The 22,579-nt window shown below is 32.6% G+C and overlaps 1 protein-coding gene across 2 annotated transcripts in view; it reads right to left on the reverse strand.

Annotated features, from left to right (window-relative positions):
- The window catches only part of LOC129221613 (protein spinster homolog 1-like), a 56,409-nt gene that overhangs the window by 9,972 nt on the left and 23,858 nt on the right, over window positions 1-22,579 (reverse strand). For both annotated transcript variants that reach the window (XM_054856133.1, XM_054856135.1), the window contains exons 4-10: window positions 20,744-20,810; window positions 19,642-19,778; window positions 18,039-18,167; window positions 15,306-15,501; window positions 14,903-14,968; window positions 12,187-12,285; window positions 3,697-3,865 (exon numbers count right to left, since the gene is read on the reverse strand). In XM_054856133.1, coding sequence (XP_054712108.1) covers window positions 3,697-3,865; window positions 12,187-12,285; window positions 14,903-14,968; window positions 15,306-15,501; window positions 18,039-18,167; window positions 19,642-19,778; window positions 20,744-20,810 — 863 coding nt within the window. The remainder of the gene's footprint in view (window positions 1-3,696; window positions 3,866-12,186; window positions 12,286-14,902; window positions 14,969-15,305; window positions 15,502-18,038; window positions 18,168-19,641; window positions 19,779-20,743; window positions 20,811-22,579) is intronic.

Here is a 22,579-nt window from a genome sequence, read left to right on the forward strand (position 1 = left end):
AAATTCACTTTCCACTAACATTATCAAGATCTATCAAAACTGCGTTTTTAAAGCTACAAGTTCGAAAATTTAAGTGGAGCGCCCCCTCCCCCCTTACTCTCGTCGCTTTTCCCTCAACCATAGATAGCGTTTCTAAGACTTAAATTTTGAAAAATTTCCTGGTGCGAGCCCTTAGGATCTCTTCTTTCTCTAACATTACCACATATAGTCTAAAACTGCGTGTTTAGAACTGCAATTTTGAAAACTAAAGAGAGCCCTCCTTAACACAGCGTTAGACAATCTACAATTGCACTTTTAAAGTTTCAATATTGAAAAATTATCTGGAAGGGGCCACCAAACCTTTTATCCCCCCAACGTCACCAGAGATCGTCTGAAACTGGTTTAAAAACTACAATTTCGAAAATTTTCCCCAATCTTAGTGACAATGAATTTCCATTTCAAGATTCATACTGTATACATCTAGTAATGACTCCATCCTAAGTTAGAAAGTTGAATCCACTCTCCCTGTAAATATTCATACACTTGAAAAAAAAAAGTAAGGTGTAACAAAATTCAGGGGTACCCTAAACTTGTTTACTCAAGGTCCACATTGTAATATTTGGGAAGGCAAGGCGGGTCAACAATCTAACAATATTTCAGTTCAAATGGTATTTGTTAGCGCTACTCCACCCCCCCCCCCCCCCCCCGTGAATTTGACTGAAATTAAACACTCTAAAAACTATATTCAGTAAATTACCGCCCATTAGCCAGGGCTAAAGCAGAAATACATGAAATACACCGCCAGCTCAGTCATTTCCAGCCAAGGACTGCAGTTTCGTGCTTATTGGCACTCATCAGCCCGGCATAGGAAAGTGACTGAGCTGGAGATGGAAAACCTCTTAAGGCTCTCTTGGCTTCCTTAAGAGGTTTTCCATTTCCAGCTCAGTCACTTTCCTCAGGGGTCTGGGTCCGTTAACGGACCCTTCACAAAAATCCGATCAACCAAAACAGACCTTTCACAAAATCCCGATCAAACAAAACGGACCCTTCACAAAATTCTGATAAACAAGATCGGATCTGTCACAAATTGTTTATTGCAAGAGCAGATCTGAAAGCAAAATAACGCATATTTCTGTGTATAAACCGATAATTTTTGGAACCTTTTTTTAAGTCAAATTAGAGGGATCAGCTTAAACAAAATTGGCTAATTTTGAAAAGAAAAAAAAAATCGGCACTCTTGGGATACTCCTGCAAGCGATAAATAATTGCTACTGCCAAATAAATATAATGGTTGTTTGTTTTATCACAGCTAATTAGCAGCGGTGTTGTTGTAAACTTTTCTGAAAAGGCATAAGTCTCTTTATTTCTGTTAGAACTCCCATTTCAAGTTTTTAAAGCAAAATTCCATTTTCTGTTATGAGTCAAAAATTAAAATGCTGAATAGGTGGTTTATTTTATTTTTTGGGTCAACTGTGTCCACAGATATTAATGATATGTTTATCATAGGACTCTGAAATGCAATTTTAAAATAATTTTATCAAAAATATTTCTTTTACAAGCCGTTTTTATACTTTTGATGTCTTCACTTGATCACAGAATTGCGATCTCTTTGCATCCGCTATGGGAATCAGATTTTTCGAATTTTTGATGATTATTACGCATTGTTAAGAGGTAAACAATTGAAATATCTTTTTAGTTTTGTTAAAATCACGGAATTTATAAGTTTTAAACGAAATTCTCTGCCTTTTAAGAGTGTCTTGGGTCAAAAAGTTGAATGCTGAACCCTACTCTGAATTTTATTTTATTTATTTATATTTTTGTTACAATTATTTTAAATACTGTACAGAAATATATCTAGTATAATTCAACATAATGTAGAATGGTAGATAAATATTGATACTTGAAAGAACGATGCCCCCCCCCCCTTGCCAAATATCAGAAAAAAAAATTCAGAATGATTTTCTCGACGCAGAAGAGGAAAACGCTCAACTTTAAGTTTAATTGATGCAGTTTGTGCCATCTCTAAATTCGAAAATTTCGTTTTAACAAATATATATATATATATATATATATATATATTTTTTTTGCGAAATTTTTTGATTTTTCACAAAATTAATTCATTTTTCACAAAATTATTTTATTTTTCACAAAAAACGGACCCTGTGAAAAATCCTGGACAGACCCCTGTTCCTATGCCAGGCTGATGAGTGCCAATAAGCACGAAACTGCAGTCGCTGGAAATGACTGAGCTAGCGGTGTATTTCACGTACTCTAAAAACTGTTATGTTTAATCCGATTTGAAAGCGAGAATTTTTTTTTTGGGGGGGGGGGGGAATTTGCGCCATTGAGCTTGGGGGGGGGGGCAACCCTGCCTACATTTTTTCTGTCGGTTGATCAGACATATTACCATGTCAAATGTTCTGTTAGCTAAGAATTGTTTAATGAATGAAGCTAGAAAGCTTAAAAGTTTACAAATTGAACCCTATGAAAGATGAGTTGTTTTTTCTCTTTTTGTTCCCAATCGTGTTATAGACTATACCTACCTATTGTCAGCCAATCTCTTTGGGGAAGTTGAAGAGTACCACAGTGGGGGACCAATGAATTGTCCTTGCAGAACTTAATCTTGATGAGAAGTTTTAGAGGAACTGCTGATATTAGTTTGTTTTTATCCTTGTTCTGATAAAGATTTTAAAGGATTGTTACTGCGTTGTTAATGTAAGTTTTTTAAATGGTTGTCCTTGTTCTAGCACAGGTTTCTACTACATATGGTAATTTAAGAATGTTTCGTTCCATATATTTAAAGACCAAAATAGAGTTGTCTATTGACAAAACAACTGGTTTATTACCACGAAAACTTCCTTTCAATGTTACAACAGTCAGCACAATGTAAGATGCCATTAGTATTCGAAAATATTTGCATGATATTTCAAAACTGCACTCAATGTATAAAATATTTTCCTAAAATTTTCAAAATATTACCTGAAAATGTAATTAAGAAATGTCATAACCTACTTTGTCTCTAAAGTAAGTTATGAATACACACAAATTTATGAGAAGAAAGAGGTTCTTTAAAAGACAGCATGATACATAAAATGTTATTTTAATTTAGCCTACTGAAGGAAAACTCTCTGGAAATATTTGGGGGTAAACACAGTGTGATGAACCCTGTTCCAGGTGAAACTTATAGAAACTCTAAAGTGAAACCATTTTGATATAGACTGATTTGAAACATAGTATGAAATCATTTTTAATAGTTGTAAAATTTAACATTTTAATATACATTTCAAGAATTTTTTAAATGGTGTGTGTGGGTAGTTTGTTATTAAACTATTATTGTAACTCATTTGTTGTGCTTATTCTAATGAAGATTATTTAAGGGGCATTTGCTATTAATTAGAAGCTGCTGTCTTTTTTATCATGGGCATTTTTTAGAAGTTATTATTGTAATGAGAATATTTAAAAACTTGTGAAGTTTTAGAGACTATTGTTGGGAAATGCTTTGGTTCTTAGCATGGACAGTGCAGTGAGGGTAATGCCATTTTTCGTATTATATGAAAAAAATACTAACAGGGATGTGTATAAATTGAAAGTAGTTGGTGTAAATTTATCTATATGAACATTTCAGCTATATTTTTGTATATATCTACATATACAAAATGTTTTAATAACAAGTTGCACAACTCTATAAGAATTTGGTATAAACATCCAGATTCTTACCATGTGTGACTAAGCTGCATTTAGATTTGTCTTTTTCAATGTATAAGGCAGTCATGAAGAAGAAAAATGCTCCAAGTACAAGAACACCAGTTGGTATGTACATCGAGTACTGCAAACTCAAGAAATCATCAATGGCTGGATTCTTAGCTTTAAGGATTATGTCAGAAACCTAAAAACAAACATTTACATGACATGCAAACAACAATTCAGAAGACATACATATTATTCTTCAATGATTTCAGTAATTGGTACTAGAATAGTTTGCAAGGTTATCTTTAGTAAAAGAGAGGATAGTCTAGGCCTAATTTTTTTTATGGGAGCAACTAGTCTTAGATAGAGCTGCTATATAGATAGACCGATGCATCAGCTTAAGTTTAGCCATTTTGGATTGGATTTTTCATTGTTGCACTGCTAGAGTTACAACAGCAAAGTTTCGGACTCCGCCAAATTTACCGAAAATAATATTTTATTTAATAAACAATTCACATGCCGCTAATAGTTGCTCATAGTGCACAATCACCAAATGCGATAACTCGCCAGAAAAGACAACCACTCAAACACGAGCTCCGATTCAAAATGGCTAATCTTAAGCTCGTATATATAGGGGTCTTAGTCTTAGCCATTCTCAATAATACAAGCATCTATAGTTGGGGCAAACCCAACCTGGCAGCATTGTAAAGGCTATGCAGATCCTAATCACTGCATTATGATTCTGCCAGGTTAGGTTTGCCCTAACTATATCTATGCAAGGACTATAATTCAAATATCTGGTTGGAGTGGACACTGTCTTGATAGATTTATGTTTGGAGGAATCAACATTTTTTGGGAGGTAGACGAAGTGGACTATTTGACTAGTTTAGTGGAATATTTTAAGACCCTTTGTGTCGCATTCAATGTCACTTAAGTTTGCAAACAAGGGTGCCATATAGGGAGGCAAGTGGGGGCTCAAGCCCCTTTTCGAAATTAGAACTTCCTTGCTTTTAGTACTTTTTCCTTTGCAAAAATGAAAAAAACATTTCTTCGCCAGCCTATAGCGAATAAGTTATTGAAAATATCAAATTTTAATAACTCTAATCTGTACTGAAATCAGTTTCTGTGGGGAAAATATCTGAGCCCCCTCTTAAAATTTTGCATATGGGCGTCCTTGTTGGCAAAGTTATCAAAAGTTTCAAAAGTTGCTTCCTTTTATTTCTCAAAATTTGCACAGATATTCAAAAATTTAACAAACATTCAAAATTCTAATCTATATGCATAAATGGCTACTTCTGTACGCAAGGATATCCAGGGTAATCTTCAAAACTACTGGACCGATTTTAATCAATTTTTAACCATAGAGAGCTACATTATCAGGAAGCAACATAGGCTATAATTTATTTCTAAAAAACTTAGTTTAGAAACGTTATGATGAAAAACAGTAAATTTCATGTAATTTCCCCATTAAATGATTAAATATAAAATCCATTGTTACAAAAATTTGTTGCCTTTCAGCAGCAATATTAATATTAATCATAATGAAAATTTTGAATCAAGAGAGCAAAAATTTCTATTTAACGCTAAGTACCGACTTCACTGTTTATATTATTCAGCTCGATAACTTCTTAAAATTTATCTTACATTAAAAAATATATATATATATATATATATATATATATATATATATATATATATATAGGAAAAAATCCATTTTTTGAAGAAAATTAAATTGTAGGTCTCCTGCTGGACACTTAAATATTTTTCAATTTGGATAAATATTTTTGTGGTACATGTGAGGCTACAGGGGCAGCGTTATATCAACATGAAGGTTCAAACTTCTGAATTTTTTTTTTTCCAATCTGCCTAGTACACAGTGCTGTTTCACACTTTCAGGCGTGTGTCGGCACGGGTTGCTGTTCAAATTATATGAAACGTTTTTTACAATTGTTTTGACCTAAAAAGAAAAATATAAGAGGGTGTGCGACTTAAAAAATCAATTTTCATTTTTTTTTTGGATATCCTAATCTATCGATACTAATATTATAAAGAGAGAGGGCGGATTTTTGTGTGTTTATATGTTCGAGGTAATCTCCGGAACCATTGCAGCTATTTGAAAAATTCTTTCACTATAGGAAAGGTGCATTCTTACTGAGTGACATAGGCTATAAATTATGCATATATGTGCTTATACTACCAATAGTTTGTCTTCACTACCAGTTTATGTTTCGTACTGATCTATTGTTATATACGTAAACACAAGCGCGGATTGTCTCGCACTTTTATTGAAAAAATATCTGAAGGTTCCTTATAAACTGAGTGCTAAGGAATAGAAACAAGTAAAATAAATTAATGATGATGCCGTGAGAACGGCCATAACCTATACATGTATTTGAGGCTGCAGAGGATAAGGTATATAGCATTCTAGCCTTGGACTTCATGATACATTTAGACTCGCAGAATGTTAATGCATCAAAATTTATTCAAATGAATTATAACAGGGACTTGCTTCAAGCAAAGTTAGCAAAGCAATTAAGTTAGTAACCAATCAGAGATTCCCTTATTATATCAGAACACAAATTAATGTTTATCGGCATACTCGGTCAGGGTTGGCAAAAAACCTGGATTTTTTAAAAAAGCCCATGGACCCAGGGTTTTTTTTTAAAAAAAACCCCAACTAAAGCTGTGTTTTTTTTTAAGTGGGTTTTTTGTCTTTTTTTAGGGAAAATGTGGGATGCTTGTAGCATATTGTAGCGTAAGTATATGGCCAAAGCACAAAAATTGTTTTGGGATAAAAAAAAAGCTGGAAAACTAGTTAAAATTCAGCATTTTCTGAAGAAAAATATAAAAGACAACAAAACCCAAGAATGGTGAAGTTTCAGATATTTCAGTTAGAGCAAAGTTACTTCTTGAGTGATAAAATCTATTGTTCGTTTTCAATTACTACATTTTTTTTTTCATTTTACTTTATTGTATTTCATTTTGTTATGCAAAACTACTGTAGAACCTCAAGTAGTTTAAACCCCTTTTTACTGAATTCAAGCTTAATCAAAACATTTCTTTGAATTTTATGTTGCCTGTTTTTCTATTTCTGTGTACAGAGTAAGAAATATTAAATTTTCTCATAAGATAATGAAAATACTGTACACCCTATTCTGTTTTCTGTCCGACCGTTTGTAAAACCTGTTAATTTCTAAAAAATATATTTTGTTTACTCGAGATTTGTGATCCGTTGGTTTGTAGAAAATAATTCATATGAAAGCCTTTTAAATAGAGTAGTTTCCTCTGTACAATCTACAAATATTGAGAAAATCAGACGTGACAGGACTTAGTCAAGATAATTTGAGTTATTTATGGACCAGTTAAAGAAAAAAGTTAAATATATTTATTTAAAATCTTTGAAGTATTTTTTTAATGCCATTAAGAATTAAGAAATACTATTAAAGTTAAAAATTCATTTTTTATGTCCATTGTCTGTGGTGAAGAATAAATAAAAAAGAAGTTTAAATTGTGAAAGTACATAAATTTATTAATTTTTTAAAAAACTTCTCAGAAAATTTTAAAAAACCCAAAAGTGGGCTAAATAATGGGTTTTTTCAAAAAAAACCCATTGGGTCCAATCCGGCCAACCCTGTACTCGGTGGAACTGAAAAAAGTTTAATAAATGTAACCAAAATCAACAGGCAGATTGAGGATGTGTTTGTAGTTATTTATTTTCAAACTTAATCACAGCAATTTTTCTTAGTGGTCGAAAAACTGAATGGCTCACTTCAGAAAGACTCTACGTTTCATAAGAAAAAAATGGGCCATTTGGAAAGCGTCTTCAAAGAGTCTGCCGCATGATGTATTACGGATGTTCGATGAGCTACTGTTTGTATATATAGAAGCCATGGATTCTAAAGGAACTAAAAGATTAAGACAACATTGAGAGAAGTGTCATTTTCGCATTTGCGAATGACTAATACCAAACTATTCCTGTGGTTCTCTTGATAAACGCATGCAGATATACTTAAAGCCTGTTTAAAGTCGTCTCCTTTTAGGCATGCTGCACAATCTCTCTGTATCTTAAGAATACTTTTAAGAGTCCATATTCATTCTATTAAAATTAAAGGCGGTATTCCAATAATTTTGTTGCAAAGCTTTAATTTGTCTTATGTATGCAATGGAACTGAACCCCAAGTAAAATCAATATGGACTAATATGATTTACCGTATTATTCTTACTGGATCCGCAGCAGGTTAGTCAGGAATATTTCTCTAAATCCCATGGTCCTTGCACATTTCCATTTCTAATACAGTCGACTCCCGACTTACGCGAGGGATGCGTTCCAAGACCCCTTGCGTAATTCGAAATTTGGCATTGTGGAAAAGGGTATGGGTAAAAGCTTTTATAAACACACTCAATTATTTTAAATCTTGTAAACACCACCTCAAATTGTTAAAAAACATTTCTTAACTATACAGTACTGTTTCTTACATTAAAAACTGATTTTTTATTTGTATTTTAAATTTAAAAAAAAACGTTTTATTCAACATAAAATAATGCTACGATGCACAAAATCAATCATCAATGGGAAGAAAGACATAAAATAAACCAGTATGGTACGTACAGTATGTAGTAAGAAAAACAAATGCACTATAGTTTTAAGGTACAGTAGATCGTTTAATGATATTTGTAGCTTAAAAAAGTGAAGATGATAATGATTTATGCTGCGCGATCAAACTGTTATTCTTACATGTTTTTAAATGCACAGTACAGTTGCTTCACTAGTTCTTTTATAACCTTTCCATCTATGGCAACGCAACAACCCTCTTCCTGGTTTCTTAAATTCACAATACAAGAACAGCTTCCATTTTCATAATTTTTTCACTTTGCTTAGATACTACTTGATGAACTTTTACAGACTTCTTTTTCTTGACTTTTAATTGCACATATGGAAGATTCACTAATATTTAATTGTCTTGCTACCTTCGACGCATTTGTTCAAGCACATAATCTTTAGCTTTTCTTTAATTGACAGAAACATATTCACAAGATGAAATAGCGCTCTTAGGTATCATTATATTTCAACAACTTTTACATTTAGAATGAAAAAAAAAAGGAAAAAGAGGAGTAATTACTTGTATAAGCGATGTATCAGATTTGTACGGTGTGGGAACTTCCGCTCTCAGTGTTGCTAAAGGGATGTAAGTCCATTAACGGAAAAAAAATTTTAGTAGCCAAAAATAAAGCTGATACTGTCACCGTGATTCCCTTCCAAAAATGTTCCTGTTGCTGGCGAGGAATTTGCGTTATATCTAAAATTCTTTACTGGTGAAAAAAATCGCATTATAGCCATTTCGCGTAAGTCGGAACGCGTTGTAGCGGGAGTCGACTGTATAAGTAATTGCAATTTTCAATGAAAATTTCTTATGTCATCACCATCATCAAAACTGAAGGTTATATGTACAATGTTACATATAGGAAGATTATATTGTTCACGGGGAAGTAAAGGTTGGTCTCTCTTGATTAGGAAATGAAGTGAATCACTTTTAAAAGGCCATATTTATTCTATTAAAATTTTAGGCGGCATTCTAATAACTTCGTTGCAAAACTTTAATTTGTTCTCTGTATACAATGGAAATGGACCCCCAAGTAAAATCAATATAGACTAATATGAAACTGAAGGTCAAACCCACAATTATGCACAGTCAGGGTTGGCAAGTTTCTGCTGAGGCGGTTAAAACCACTGGTAGAAACTGTTTAAAACCGGCATGGCAAAAACCACTTTCTGCCACATTTGCGGCAGAAACTGGCAAAAACTCACAAAATGCCAAAAAAAAAAAAAAAAAATTAGTAATTGACATTCAATAGAAAATGCATGGAAAAGATAATGAATTTGTAACCAAAGCACAATTTAATTACAATATTAACACAAAATCAAATATTACATTGTTTGGCCCCTGCATTTGCCTCTTAGAAAAGATGGTTTCTAAAATCTTAACACTTTCTCAATTTAATATGCGCAAATGAGAAACTTTAGCATATTCTTGCAACAGAAGAGCTAGCAGGCAATGCATCAAGGAACAAGCAATGTTCGTGAAACTTTCATCTAATTGTACTGGAAAAATAAGTTTGGAGGAATAGGGCCAATTTGTTCTGCAAAGTTTTGACACTAGGTACAAAACCTACGTTAATATGGGCAAGTAAAATTCTGGCACTTTTTTCTTGAAGCTCATGATAATTTCAATCACAAAGCAATTTAGATGAAACATATAAGCGAGCAAATTACAATCAGTAATGCCTGTTTAATTCAGTATTACACTCCTCTTTCTTAAGCAGCCGTATGATTTTTCGTCCTTTGTTAGATTAATTCAAATATTATGAGCATCTGCAATTGAAAAGTTCCCTTTCCGAACTAAATCATGGGTACTAGCATAGTATTTTATTTTTTTAAATTATGAAATGAAGTTCAATTCTTTAGTTTACTTAAACAAATATCTTTCAGTAATTACTTGAGTTATTAAAGATGTTTTTAAGTTTTTGCCAATTTCTGCCGGTTTTTACCGGTTATAACCAGTTTCTGCCACCGGCACGGCAAAAACTAGTTTCTGCCGACAGAAAGCCAACCCTGTGCACAGTACGACATTACATTTAGAAAGATTATATTGTTCCTGGAGAAGAAACGGTTGGTATCTCTTGATTAGGAAATGAAGTAAATCAATTTCTTTTAAATCCTCATAAAACCGGAACAAAAAATACTGTATACCATGATATTTTAAAACAAAAAAATCAGCATAAAATTTATTAAAGACCAATAACTTTTCCAAGCGCACAAGTTCGGGACGGGCCTCTAGTACTAATAATATAAAGCTGAAAATTTTATTTGTTTGCTTGAATGCACTAATCTCGGGAACTACTGGTTTAAATTGAAAAATTCTTTTTGTGTTGAATAGTCCATTCATTGACGAAGGCTATAAGCTATAATTTAGATTGATCTTTTTATTAGGAAAAAAGATTTTATTCAATGTTTTATGTGATTTTTAGCAGATTTTAGTACTTCTTACCCTACAGACCCCGAACCAATTGCGCCAGAAAAGTATTTTTTGTACAAAAATGTAGGAAATTTATTTTTAAGTATAATGAAAAAAAAAAAGTTTTGCAGCTAAAGCGGTTTTTGTAATTTTTATGAATTTTTGAAAAAAACCTTTATTTTGCATTTTTCATGGGTTTACTTTTTTATAAACTCATCCTGCAAAGAGTATAAAGGACTCTTTTCTGAAATTAGTAAAGCAATTTCACCTTCTTCAGAAAAAAAAAGTTTTCAAAAATGCGCAATAGTTATTTTTTTACAATTTTTTTAATGGGGAGCACGCCACGACTTCCGAGCATAATCTTCAATTTAGGATGGTCACTACGCCATGGCCACATGTACCAACTGCAGTGTTTTCTGTTGCTTCTTTTATTTCCATTTAGGAATTTTATCCATTTCTATTCCCCCCCCCCCCCACACGCTTTAATGTTGTTATTTAACTTTACATATTTGTATGCATTTGGTTCAATAAAAGCAGTGAATTATTTTAATCTTTTGCACACTACGTGAAACAGAGAGTTTTTTTTTTGGTGATATTTTAATTAAATAAATATAGCGCACGGTTTTTCGCATGATCTTTGTTTTATATACATAGAAAAATATTGTTAACTACCATCAGTGGTAGATATGCATACATCGTACGGATAGATGAATAGATAAATAAAGGCCGATATAGGTAGATGGTCAGTAAGAGATAGATAAGCCCGTATTTATGGAAGGTTCAACAGGTGATCAATGCCTCCCCCACCTCGGATTTAAAAAAAAAAAGCATTCACATAAAAGTTGACGTATTTTTTGTTACCTTCTGAAATCCAAAATGGGCACTGCGAGTACTCCCAACCCCCCCCCCCCCACCCTTTGGGGCTGCTTGCATACAAAGGTGAACCAGTTGATCGTCGCAGCCGGCTATCTTTTTATATGTTTTGGCGAAAAGTTTTAAATTCCGAAGAAACTTTAATATGTTTATTTTTGAAAAAATGTGTACGCATTTTAGCTGAAGATCATATCATAGTAGATGCGGCAAAAATGGGGGGGGGGGGGCATGGATTGTTTTATTCAACAGACTTCCTTTAAATTCTTAGCACAAGCAATGCCGTGCAGGTACTGCTAGTATATATATATATAAGAAGAGCACATGGAAAAAAGGTGAAATGTGATTTTTTTTTTGTTCGAGTTGAGTTTAAAATGAAAACATTAAATGTTGTAGAGTAGAATTTGCGCTCAACTAAAACAGAAGGAAAAAATAAAGAAGAAGGATTAAGGTGAAAAATCACCCAAAATTTTGCTACAGAATAAAGAAAGGCAGGGGTTTTGAACTTTCAAACGTGGTATTCTCATACACTAGAAAGATACATTTTTCCTTTTTCTTCTGTGCTCTTCATGTATGTGTATGCATGTGCAAAGGAGTATACGTTGTATGTAAGAAAAATAATAAACAGGAAACTCACTATGCCAATGATATATGGGCTCGAAGCATCTCCTAATGCATGAGATACCAATATTTGAACAGCTTCTGCTATGGACCTCCTTGTAGGTATTATCACATACTAAAACAAAAGGAAAAGAAGGTGATCAAAGAAATGGAGCTAAAAGAACTTAAAATTAGTCCTTCAAAAAAAACCCTGGGTGCAAATTTAACTCTTTTCTTAAGTACCGACTCAATAAAAACAAACATACAAACTCTAAAAAGGCAACACAAAGGATATTTTCAAGCCCACTCTTAACATATGAGTCTCAATATGTTTCAAATATCTGCCAAGTTTGAGTGCTAATATTCCATGGTTCAGAACATTCTATAATTTGGAATATGAATTTTGTTAAAGGAAAAACATATGCCAAGGATAAATGAAACAGTGAGAAGCAAAAGGATGCAAGTGGGAAAAATTAAAAAATTTAGAGATAACCAGTACAAATGGTAGGTGAACCCAGGCCCGTGTCCAGGATTTCACAAAGGGAGGAGTTTCAAAGATCTTTTAAAAATCATTTCTCGCAGTGGCATGAAAACACCTCTTGTACCAAAAAATTCATTCCTGTTTTATGGTTATAATCAAGCAATGGAGTACTTTAGGGGCCAGAGTCATTGATTTTAAAGCGCATTACTATTCCTAGGAAGAGATAACAAGTATAGTATTATATACATGTAGGGACGTTTGTGACCCCTCCCCTATTTCCCCAAATTCCGGCTGCGCTAGTGGATAGAATGTTGTTTTACAGCTTCTTCAGAAACAAGCCTTTTTATTTGTTAACTACATTGCATATTGCAAAAAGTATTAAAAATTTCGCACAAATATTTTTTTTACATTCTGTATACCAAAAAATATTCCCATTGGATGTTTTGTATTGTCAGTCTATTCAGTGGTTCTTTTGCAACTGGTTTTCTAAAATATAATTTCAGTTGGTGAAGAGTGGGCACTCGTAAATTGCAAAAAAAAAAAAAAAAAAATCAAAGAAAATGACTTAAAAAAAGAGCACTGACAAAAACATTAACACTATAAGTTAAATATCATTTTCTTCATATTGCTTTTATCATTATTTTCCCCCAATGGGAGGGGTTTAACCCCTAAAACCCTCCCCTTGGACACGGCCCTGGGTGAACCTCTCCTCTGTCTTGAGGCAAGAGATTGTAGTAGTAGCCCTGGTAGGTGCTGCTGTACAGCATGATTTAGAAAAAAAAAAGGATCTGATCTTTAAACCGGTTTTACTCGAAACTTAAAATAGTCCACTTGCATCCCTTTACTTATCACTGCCTCAAATGCAAAAATAAATTAGATCATACATAAGTTTCTAAACGACTTTAAGTTAATTTTACATGAGCTCTTTAGCACTCATTATCAAAAAGCTAAAAAATGAAACTTTCTGAACCGACAGAAGAAGCATAAGCAGCACCATAATCAATTGAAAATCCAATCATTGGCAGGACCAGCCCTTGATCTGACCAAAGATAGTCTGATACTACATTTTTTGGACATCACTTTCAAAACACTACAAGGGAAAAGGTGCAGACTTCCTATTTGTACCTGAGTACTATACTTATCACCCCACTTTTTCACTCAAAATTTGTGTGGTCATATTTTAACAATGACTTGTTCTAAAACCAGAAGCTGACCCCCCTTTGCTTATCAATGTGTTTCATTTTATTGAATTTGTTAATAATGGCTAAAATTTTAATGTTTAAGGAGTCAGTTATTTTTTGACTCATGGCTTTCCTCCTAAATCAGAGGTTTCCAAATGTGTTGATTGCCAATAACTAGTATCTCACCAGGGAGATTTTGATAGCTCGCAGTCGCAATCAGATAAGTTAATATGACATATAAATTACACCATCCACTATTTTTATGACGCTGAATTCATTTTCCATCATCAATTGAGGCAGTGAGAAGCAAAGGGATGCAAGTGGACAATTTCAAGCTTTGAGTAAAACACGTATAAAGATTACATTCTAGGTAGGCTTTCATTGATTTTTTTTCTAAATCATACTGTACAGCAGCAGCAGTGTTACTAGTACTATCTCTTTCCCCAAGACAGATAAGGGGTTCACCTACCATTTGTACTGGTTATCTCCAAATTTTTAATTTTGCCACTTGCATCCCTTTGCTTCTCACTACCTCAATTGATAGTTTCTTCAGCATTACTATTTGTATTAAACTGCGAGTGACTCAAAAAGAAGTTAAAAAAAAAAAAATCGTAAAAATGCAAAAGACTGAAAAAAAGATAACTGTTAATACAATAGCCCAATTAAGACTTCTAAAATATAAAATCTGATATTGAGATTTAAAAATGCTTATTTTTATTGAGCCAGGGAGTAGCTTGCCATTTGTTTTAAAATGGGACGGTTGTACAGTGGCTTCACAAGATTGATGACCACTGCTCTAAATATTACTCATGTTTCAGATGCCAGATATAATAATTATGTGTATAAAAAAAAACAGAACTTATTCTAATTTACGGGAAGGCAATTAATTAGTTCAGGCTTTTGTTCATGAGCATCAGTTTCTTTTTTTAATATTGCATGGCATTCTTATTACTTACATTATGTTCTAAAATTGTACAACAAATCTAACATGGTGAGGGAAAAAACTACATCACTATATTACAATTCTAAAAATCAAGTGAACACAGATTTTGTTAGATATCAAATTTACACTTTGAACAAAATAAACATACCAAAAGTATATCAGCAACAATAGTCCAGTTTACACATAAGAACACTTCCCCAAGGAAAATAAGAATCTGGAAAAGTATTTAAAAGTCCTAATCAGTTTATAAAAAGATTATTATTATTATTTTTTTTTTACATATAAAAATAACTACAATAATTTCCTGATTATCTATGGATTAGTTGGTGGGGCAATCATAGATAAGCAGAAAAGTTTCACTATTTTAAAGCAATTTTTTTGCTCAGTAACACCAATAGTAAGTACAAAATAAAACTTCAAAATGTCATCCTACCCAAAAAGTTAATAGCATTGCTTTTGGAAGATCAAAAAATATTTCCTTAATAATATTTCAATTTATAACATGAAAATTACACATACTTTGTAGAAATCAGAAATTTAACAATACAAACCCATGCACATGTCAATGATCTGTCAGCTAGAACAACTCCGGCATAAATAAGCGGGACGCTGCCCAACACTCCAAATGCACAAATAAGGGGATCTGCTCTTGCATTAGACCTCCTTAAATACTGAGATGAAGCTGAACCAATGATGACACCAACAATACCAGCAATGCAAGTAATCAATCCGAAAATCAGAGCAGCACTATAAATGTAATTGGAAAAGAACAACATATTATTCATGATTTCTAAATGAAAACATCATAAAAATAATACATAATGTGATAAATCAAAATTAATCAGTTATGCTCTTGAAATAAACATACTTCAGTTGAGATACTGAGACAGACTAGAACTGTATCAGTCTCTGAATCATATTATTGTCTCCTCTCAATACATTGCTACAGTTGGCCTCTTTCCTTAATGGATGTTGTGATGATGCATATCATTTTTCTGGCAAACAATCTTGTTCCCCATGTTTTCTATCAATTTAATCGTTTTCCCCTATTTTTGTTTTGTTTACTGAAGCATTCTCTTTACCCTCCAGTTCCAGTTTAAATTCCGCACATTTCGATGTATCAATTATGTATTTTCATCATTTTGCCGCAATTCTAGCATTGCATCCATGTTTTTCATTTATAGTCGAAAATCCGTTACTTTTTCATATTCTTGCATCGCCTGCTTGGTGCTGATTGGTTCCCGCGCATCTTGGTGTCCCCCGATCCATTTGCTCATTTGCCGATTCACTTTTACACCCCACGACACTCTGCCTGCAGCATTGGATCTATCCGCACGTGCCAACGCGCTCTACGTAACCTCGGGAGAAAATGTTAATGTGCGGAAAAATGATAGAACACATAATTAATACGTCCAAATGCTCGGAATTTAAAAGGGAACTTGGAGGAAAAAGGGAATACATCAGAAAAAAAAAAAAAATGGGGGAAAACGATTAAATTGACAGAAAAAATGGGGAACGAGATCGTAAGCTAGGAAAATGTGATATGTATTATCACAGATGTAACTCCCTTCATCAAAGTTGGCATCATTACTAGATGTGAATACACATGGTTGATCAGTGCAAGCCTCTCTGACTTTGTCAACTCCTCAAAATTATGCCTTTAACTCTTCAACAATGCTATTATTATCAATAAAATGATCTTAAAAGTGTGTAGTTTTTATTCAAGAAAATTGTACAAAAAAGATGTATTTGGAATGTTTGTAGTCATTTTTTATTTTTAGAATTTTTTGTAGCTTTAAATTCAACAAATTTAATGTTTTAGGTAAAGTTAACATTCAAGGTTATTGAGATTGAATGTTGGTTTTTCCAGTAAATGGGGAGAATTGAAAAACATGTGTTTTGAACAATAAAACAGAATTTTAACAAATCTATGAATAATATCATAAAGCACTGGTAATTTTTTCTTGCATGATAAATTTCCAAGCTTAAGATGCAAAGACCAACATCACAATCTGAACAGTGGTACAAAGTTTTAATCCTACATCTCTTAGAAAAGTATCTATTTCACTTTACAACTCTGACTCTATAATGAACACAATATTAAAAAATGCTTTATCACTGGACACAGATCATGTGTATTTACAAAGAGCGAGATGGCAGGGGACAACTAAGGAAACAAGAAGTCAAGGGGAACCACACCAGGGCTCTAAGACACCAGGGATATTGTTGCTACATTTAAATCAGTTAAAAGGTTAGTTTTGCATTCTTCTCACCTGCAGATTGCCCATCAATCTCTGGAACAATATCTTTTGAAATATTTAATTCCTGTGCCATTAAATGAATACTCAAACAGCAGTCTGAGTTTAGCCTCACATGTCACATGTTTGTTGCTGGGGGTTGCTGATAGTCTTCCAGAGAGGGTTTCACTGTTCACTTTGTCAGGGCTTAGAGAAATGCTTAATGCCTTGTTGTTCCTTTAAACGATTATCATTCAGAGCTCTCTTTCTCATGGGAAAAGTTCCCACCGCGAGTTTTGCACGAAACTTGATAGCAATGTTTGGCTCAATTTAGTGACTAGCATGGAAGACAAATACAAGGTTCCCAAAAAAGTTGCCTTATCCTTAAAATAGTGGGAGAAGATCAAGTGCTTGTAAACGGACACCTTCTTCTGTGGATCCCCTCTGCTCTGAGCAAATTTTGACATGTATTTACTGCAAATTAAAATCAATGACAATACTTTTCGGACAAGCCAGGTATCATCCTTTAAAAGAACTTGCAAGTGACAATAGAGGAAAAGTTACTCACAGAAAGCTTTATGAAACTTTGAAATAGGCATGGTATGTTTCAAGTTAATGAAAAAATTTTGATTACACAACATTTACAGTAACTTGGGACCATCAAAAACTTCAAGATACATAGCTGCCTAAGACAAAAAATCGAGAGATGACTGTGTATTAGAATTCAGACCAACACAAATCTTGGTCTGAATCTATATCTTGCATACTTATATTTATTACTATATTTAGGCTCATGCACCAATAAAATTTTTAAACTAGCTGGATTTTACCCACAAAACAAATAAAATGTTACATCCTCCAAAATAAATGGTACTTAAAATAAATAATCTGATGGTGTGTTATTTACAGAACGCTCATTATGTTCCCAAGCTTTGATAAGTAAGTCAAAAAACAAAGTTTAAGTTAATAAAAAATATATAAAACAATATACAGGTAGAGGAAAACATTATCAGCTTAAAAAGTGCTTTTTTTTCTGAAAATCCTTACTTTGATTTAGTGTTGCCAGTAGATTGCATGCTGATAGCCAACTCCATGTACTTTGGCCCAAACCAGGCTAAAGCACCAGTTGCAAAAGTTACACTTGTGAATCCCAAAGTAGAAAAGACAAACGACTTTCTAAAAGAATACAATTTTTCAAATATGCAGCAAGTTGTTTTTTTATTTTTTAATTATTACATCACACATTTAAAAATACAAATTCAGAAAAAACTACACCGCTATTAAAAAAAGTTATGTAAACATGACATGTTTTAATTTCCTAAAACATGTTTCTGGTCCTGATCCCTAACAAGCTTACCATTTTGCACCAAGAATTTCAAAAATGTATTTTTCCCTCCTCTCATTCATAGCCTCATTTCCTTTCTAATAGATTACGTCTCTAGATTTTACCCGAATCGGGGTTCTATACTCATAATGACATATACTGCCGTGTGCAGGTAAACACAGTATCTGCAGAAATGAGTTTTCGAGATATTTGAAGAAATGTGTCGTGGATTCAATACTAACGATAGGGAAATGTTGGAATTAGAAGTTTTTCATGCTTTTTTTTAACGGATATCAATTAAGAGAGCTTGTTCAATAAAGATAACGTACAATAGATGACAAAAATGCAAAAAAAAAAAAAAAAGAAAGAAAATTTGAAGTTACTGCCCTTTACCTGCACACGGCAATATGTTCTGACATAGCAAAGAAAAAACTTGTTTTCAGTGCATTAGATTTAGGAAAAAAATTATTTAAAAGTAAAACTCATGACCTTTGCTCTAGTTTTCTAAAAATAAAGAAAATAGAAAAGCTTTTTAGTTAGTTAAAAAGGTAATTTCAACAGATTTCCGTTTATGAAAATTGACTTATTTTATGCATTCCTTTCAATGCTGTATTTACAACTATCATGAATTCCAAACTATTTTTACGAAATAAAATTGATGAAAAAACACTTAATTATTTTCAATGCTGGATCATTCTCAGAAAAAAAAAATATGAATGGTTTTAAAAAAAAGAAAATTTAATCAAATCTTGGGTAAATGATTTAGTTATGAGCATAGTTAAGGTTTTTTTCTCCATTTGGATTGCTGTTGAACTGTGCTGTTGCGTACTGTAGTCCTCGGCTGGAAATGTCCGAGTTGGCGGTGTATTTCATATATAACAATGTGTTGCTTCTGGATGAATTTATTGATACTTTTTGTCTATATTCATGACATTTTATTCCAGATACAGGCAGCTACTTTGAAATTACGATTACATTAGTTTATAATATAGTTTTCTGTTTTGCGTCCAGTATTTTGAATCTATTCTCAATAAAAAAAAAACTTGATTTGTGACAGTCCACATTCGTGACTAAGCCCTATCTGTGCACAAGTTTTTAAGAATAAATTTAATTGTTTCTAATTCAATTTATAATTTCAATGCATTCTTTCAGTGTTATTAAGTGTTATAATCTACTTAAATCAATTTTTAAAACTAATTTTTTTTTTTAATATCAGTTGACACAAATTCTTGCTTTTTCTGAGAATGACCCTGTTGTATTGCTGTATTCAATTTATCGTCAGTTTGAAAATATTGTAAAGGAAAGATATGAAAAAACTCATTTTACATTTTGAAGAGCTCAATTAAATCGCTTTTCAGAGGTGTTGCTTTTAAACTTCCTCCACCTTCTGCTTCACCTCTAGGAGGTTCTCGCACATATAACAATGTAAGAACAACAGAAAGCAAGCCTAATGCTGGTGTGATCTTAAAGAAGAAAAACGAAATTTCATTTATTTAGCAGGTAATAAGATAATCATAACAATCTGAATCAACATCAAATTAAAAATTAGACACAGAACAAAATATATAAATAAACAAATAAATAAAATAAAAGTAAAACATCAGTTTAGTGAATTGCACCTAAAATGATAGCTTGACATGTATTGTTAATTTTTTCAACATTTTTTTCTCAGTAAAAATTATACAGGAAACTATATTTGGAGAAAAAATTCCTTCCTAACAAAGTGGGAAAAATGATGTTATATTTCTGTAAAAAAAGATTCTTAGTAGAAACAAAATATTGACTCATTACTGTGTGCATTTATATAATTCATATTCCAAAATTTTAAACCTGATTCCTAACATTCTTAACTTTTCAACTAATTTTAGTTCAATAAACAGAGGGGATCCAAAATAAATACACTGCATGGCAAAAAAAAAAAAAAAAAAAAAAAAAAACCTTTTAAAATGCCTCTGACTGTTCTTGCTGATTTTTAAGCAAAATTTATTCCTGAAACCAAACATGAACACTGTTTTCCCCCCATCATCCACCACTTTTTAGAAATAGTTAACCCCTCCCCTTTTTTTTCAGTTTTGAAAAGTATGATAGCTATTTTGATTTGTAGAGGAAGAAATCATTATACTCACCGCTAACATTCTTTTGGAGAGCTAGAAAAGTGAAAAGTTCAAAATCTTAAACATTTGTATAAAAGAGGGAGAGACTTGGAGGGATATTTCACTGTAAAATATTTTTTAAATCAGCAAAACTATCTTTTTTTCTGGATTTTTATTTCAATTTTTCCACTTAAAAAAGAGAAACAAGAACCTTATTTCTTCAGAAGTATTTTAAGTTCTCTAGGAGTTTTTCTTTGGGCTTTCTAATTTTTCCAGGTGGGTAGGCATCATTTTTGTTAGTATAATAGCATAATACTATTGAGATAAATATTTACCCGTAATGCCCACTGCCAAGCTTGAAAAGCTTTAGCTACTCTATCTCCAACAATGTACCCAAGTCCACTACAAAAATAATATACAGGTTATTAAGATATACACATACCATGGTGAGTCGGAAAATAAGTTTCCCCTGACGACTCTGAACAGAGGTGCGTATGAATGTCTAACAATATAAGGAGATATGAAATATGCAATGCAACTTTATTTGTCAACATAAGTACCAAGCATGTTGAAACATTTGTCATACCGCTTGATAAGCTTCAAAAAGCCAATTTCAGGGCTTTGCACACTGACTATGCTAGATGGCACTGTGACACCCTGTCAGAATTGAAAAATGGCCTGGCTTTCTCAGATCTATTGTTCTGTAGATGCAAGACCACAATCGGCAATGGCAGAGCAAAACCATATAGCAAATCTTGGTTGGGAGCGCCTACACCATCCGCCACACAATTCTGATCTTGCACCAAATGACTACCATCTGCTTTGGATTTAGAAGAAGAATACTGGCGGAAGGCCCTTTGGAAGCAATGCTGAAGTCGAACGAGCCCTTAAATGCTTCTTCCATAAACAAAGCCCTGAGTTCTATCTGGAGGGCTTTTTGAAGCTTATCAAGAGGTATGACAAATGTTTCAATCTCCTTGGTACTTATGTGGAACAATAAAGTTATGTCTGATCTTTGATGTCTCATTCTATTTTTTGGCTTTCAATATCGATTCCGAACACAGCCAACAGTGGAAACTTATTTTATGACTTATCCTTGTATATATATAAAGTTGTAAAAAGAAAACATAGACCAAAAAAAAAAAAAAATAATAACAATAATAATAATAATAATAATTACTCAAAAACAGAAAATAAAAACTATTGTTAAAATGCATCACAATACATTATTTCTCAAATGCAATATAAAACAAGCCAAATAAAATAAAATAAGGATTGTTTGAGATTGATCTCATTAGCAGTAGGAGTCTTAAGTACAAAGTACCAAAATATCATTGCACCAATTAATTGGCCATTATGCCAATTTTTCATAATTAGCAAAATTTGGCTGATTAATCAGCAGTTTTTTTTCTCAGTATACCTTCAAGGAACTATGATGAATACATTTATTAATAATTAATAAATGTAATTTTCTGCAAACATTACTATAATATGTAGTATGAAGGAGCACAGAGTAAAAACAAAATAAACCGAAAGAAATATTAAAGAATAACCCTCACAGCTGATATTCACATGACACTATTATGAATAATTAAAGTCCAGGGCTTTTAAATTGCAGTGCGAAAAACATGAGTAAGAAAATCCTCCTCCGCTCTCCAACCAAATATTTGCAATAAATAGAAAAACTTTCAATCCATATCCATACAAAATCAATATTTATCCCATTCTAGGCTTCTACACTCTTTTCACATCACTTGCCTTAGGTTTGCAATTATGTTTCTATATTAATAAAGTAATTTCTATTTATCTGTTGAATGGACAGAAACGTAATAGAAATAAACAAATGTTCATATGATCCCACTGCACACACTCACACAACCTCCTCTATAACTCTCTCCAACCTTTTAAAAAAAAAAAAGAGTCTTCTAATTATTTTGTTTTGTTTCTGAAAGAAAATCAGGATCATTTCCTAAGTTTGTGTTATCAAGCTCTCACCCCCCAGCTTTTGACAACAGCATTTTTTTTTTCAGTTCTTCTAAATATGCATATTAATTTCTGATACGACAAAAAAAAAATGTTATTATTGAGTATCATTTGATTTTCAACATACGTACATACTTAATTTTTTTACATACTGATGGTTGAAGTAATGTTATTTTTTAATTTATGTT

This window comes from Uloborus diversus, chromosome 4, assembly GCF_026930045.1.
Source record: "Uloborus diversus isolate 005 chromosome 4, Udiv.v.3.1, whole genome shotgun sequence".
Classification (NCBI taxonomy): Eukaryota; Metazoa; Arthropoda; class Arachnida; order Araneae; family Uloboridae; genus Uloborus; species Uloborus diversus.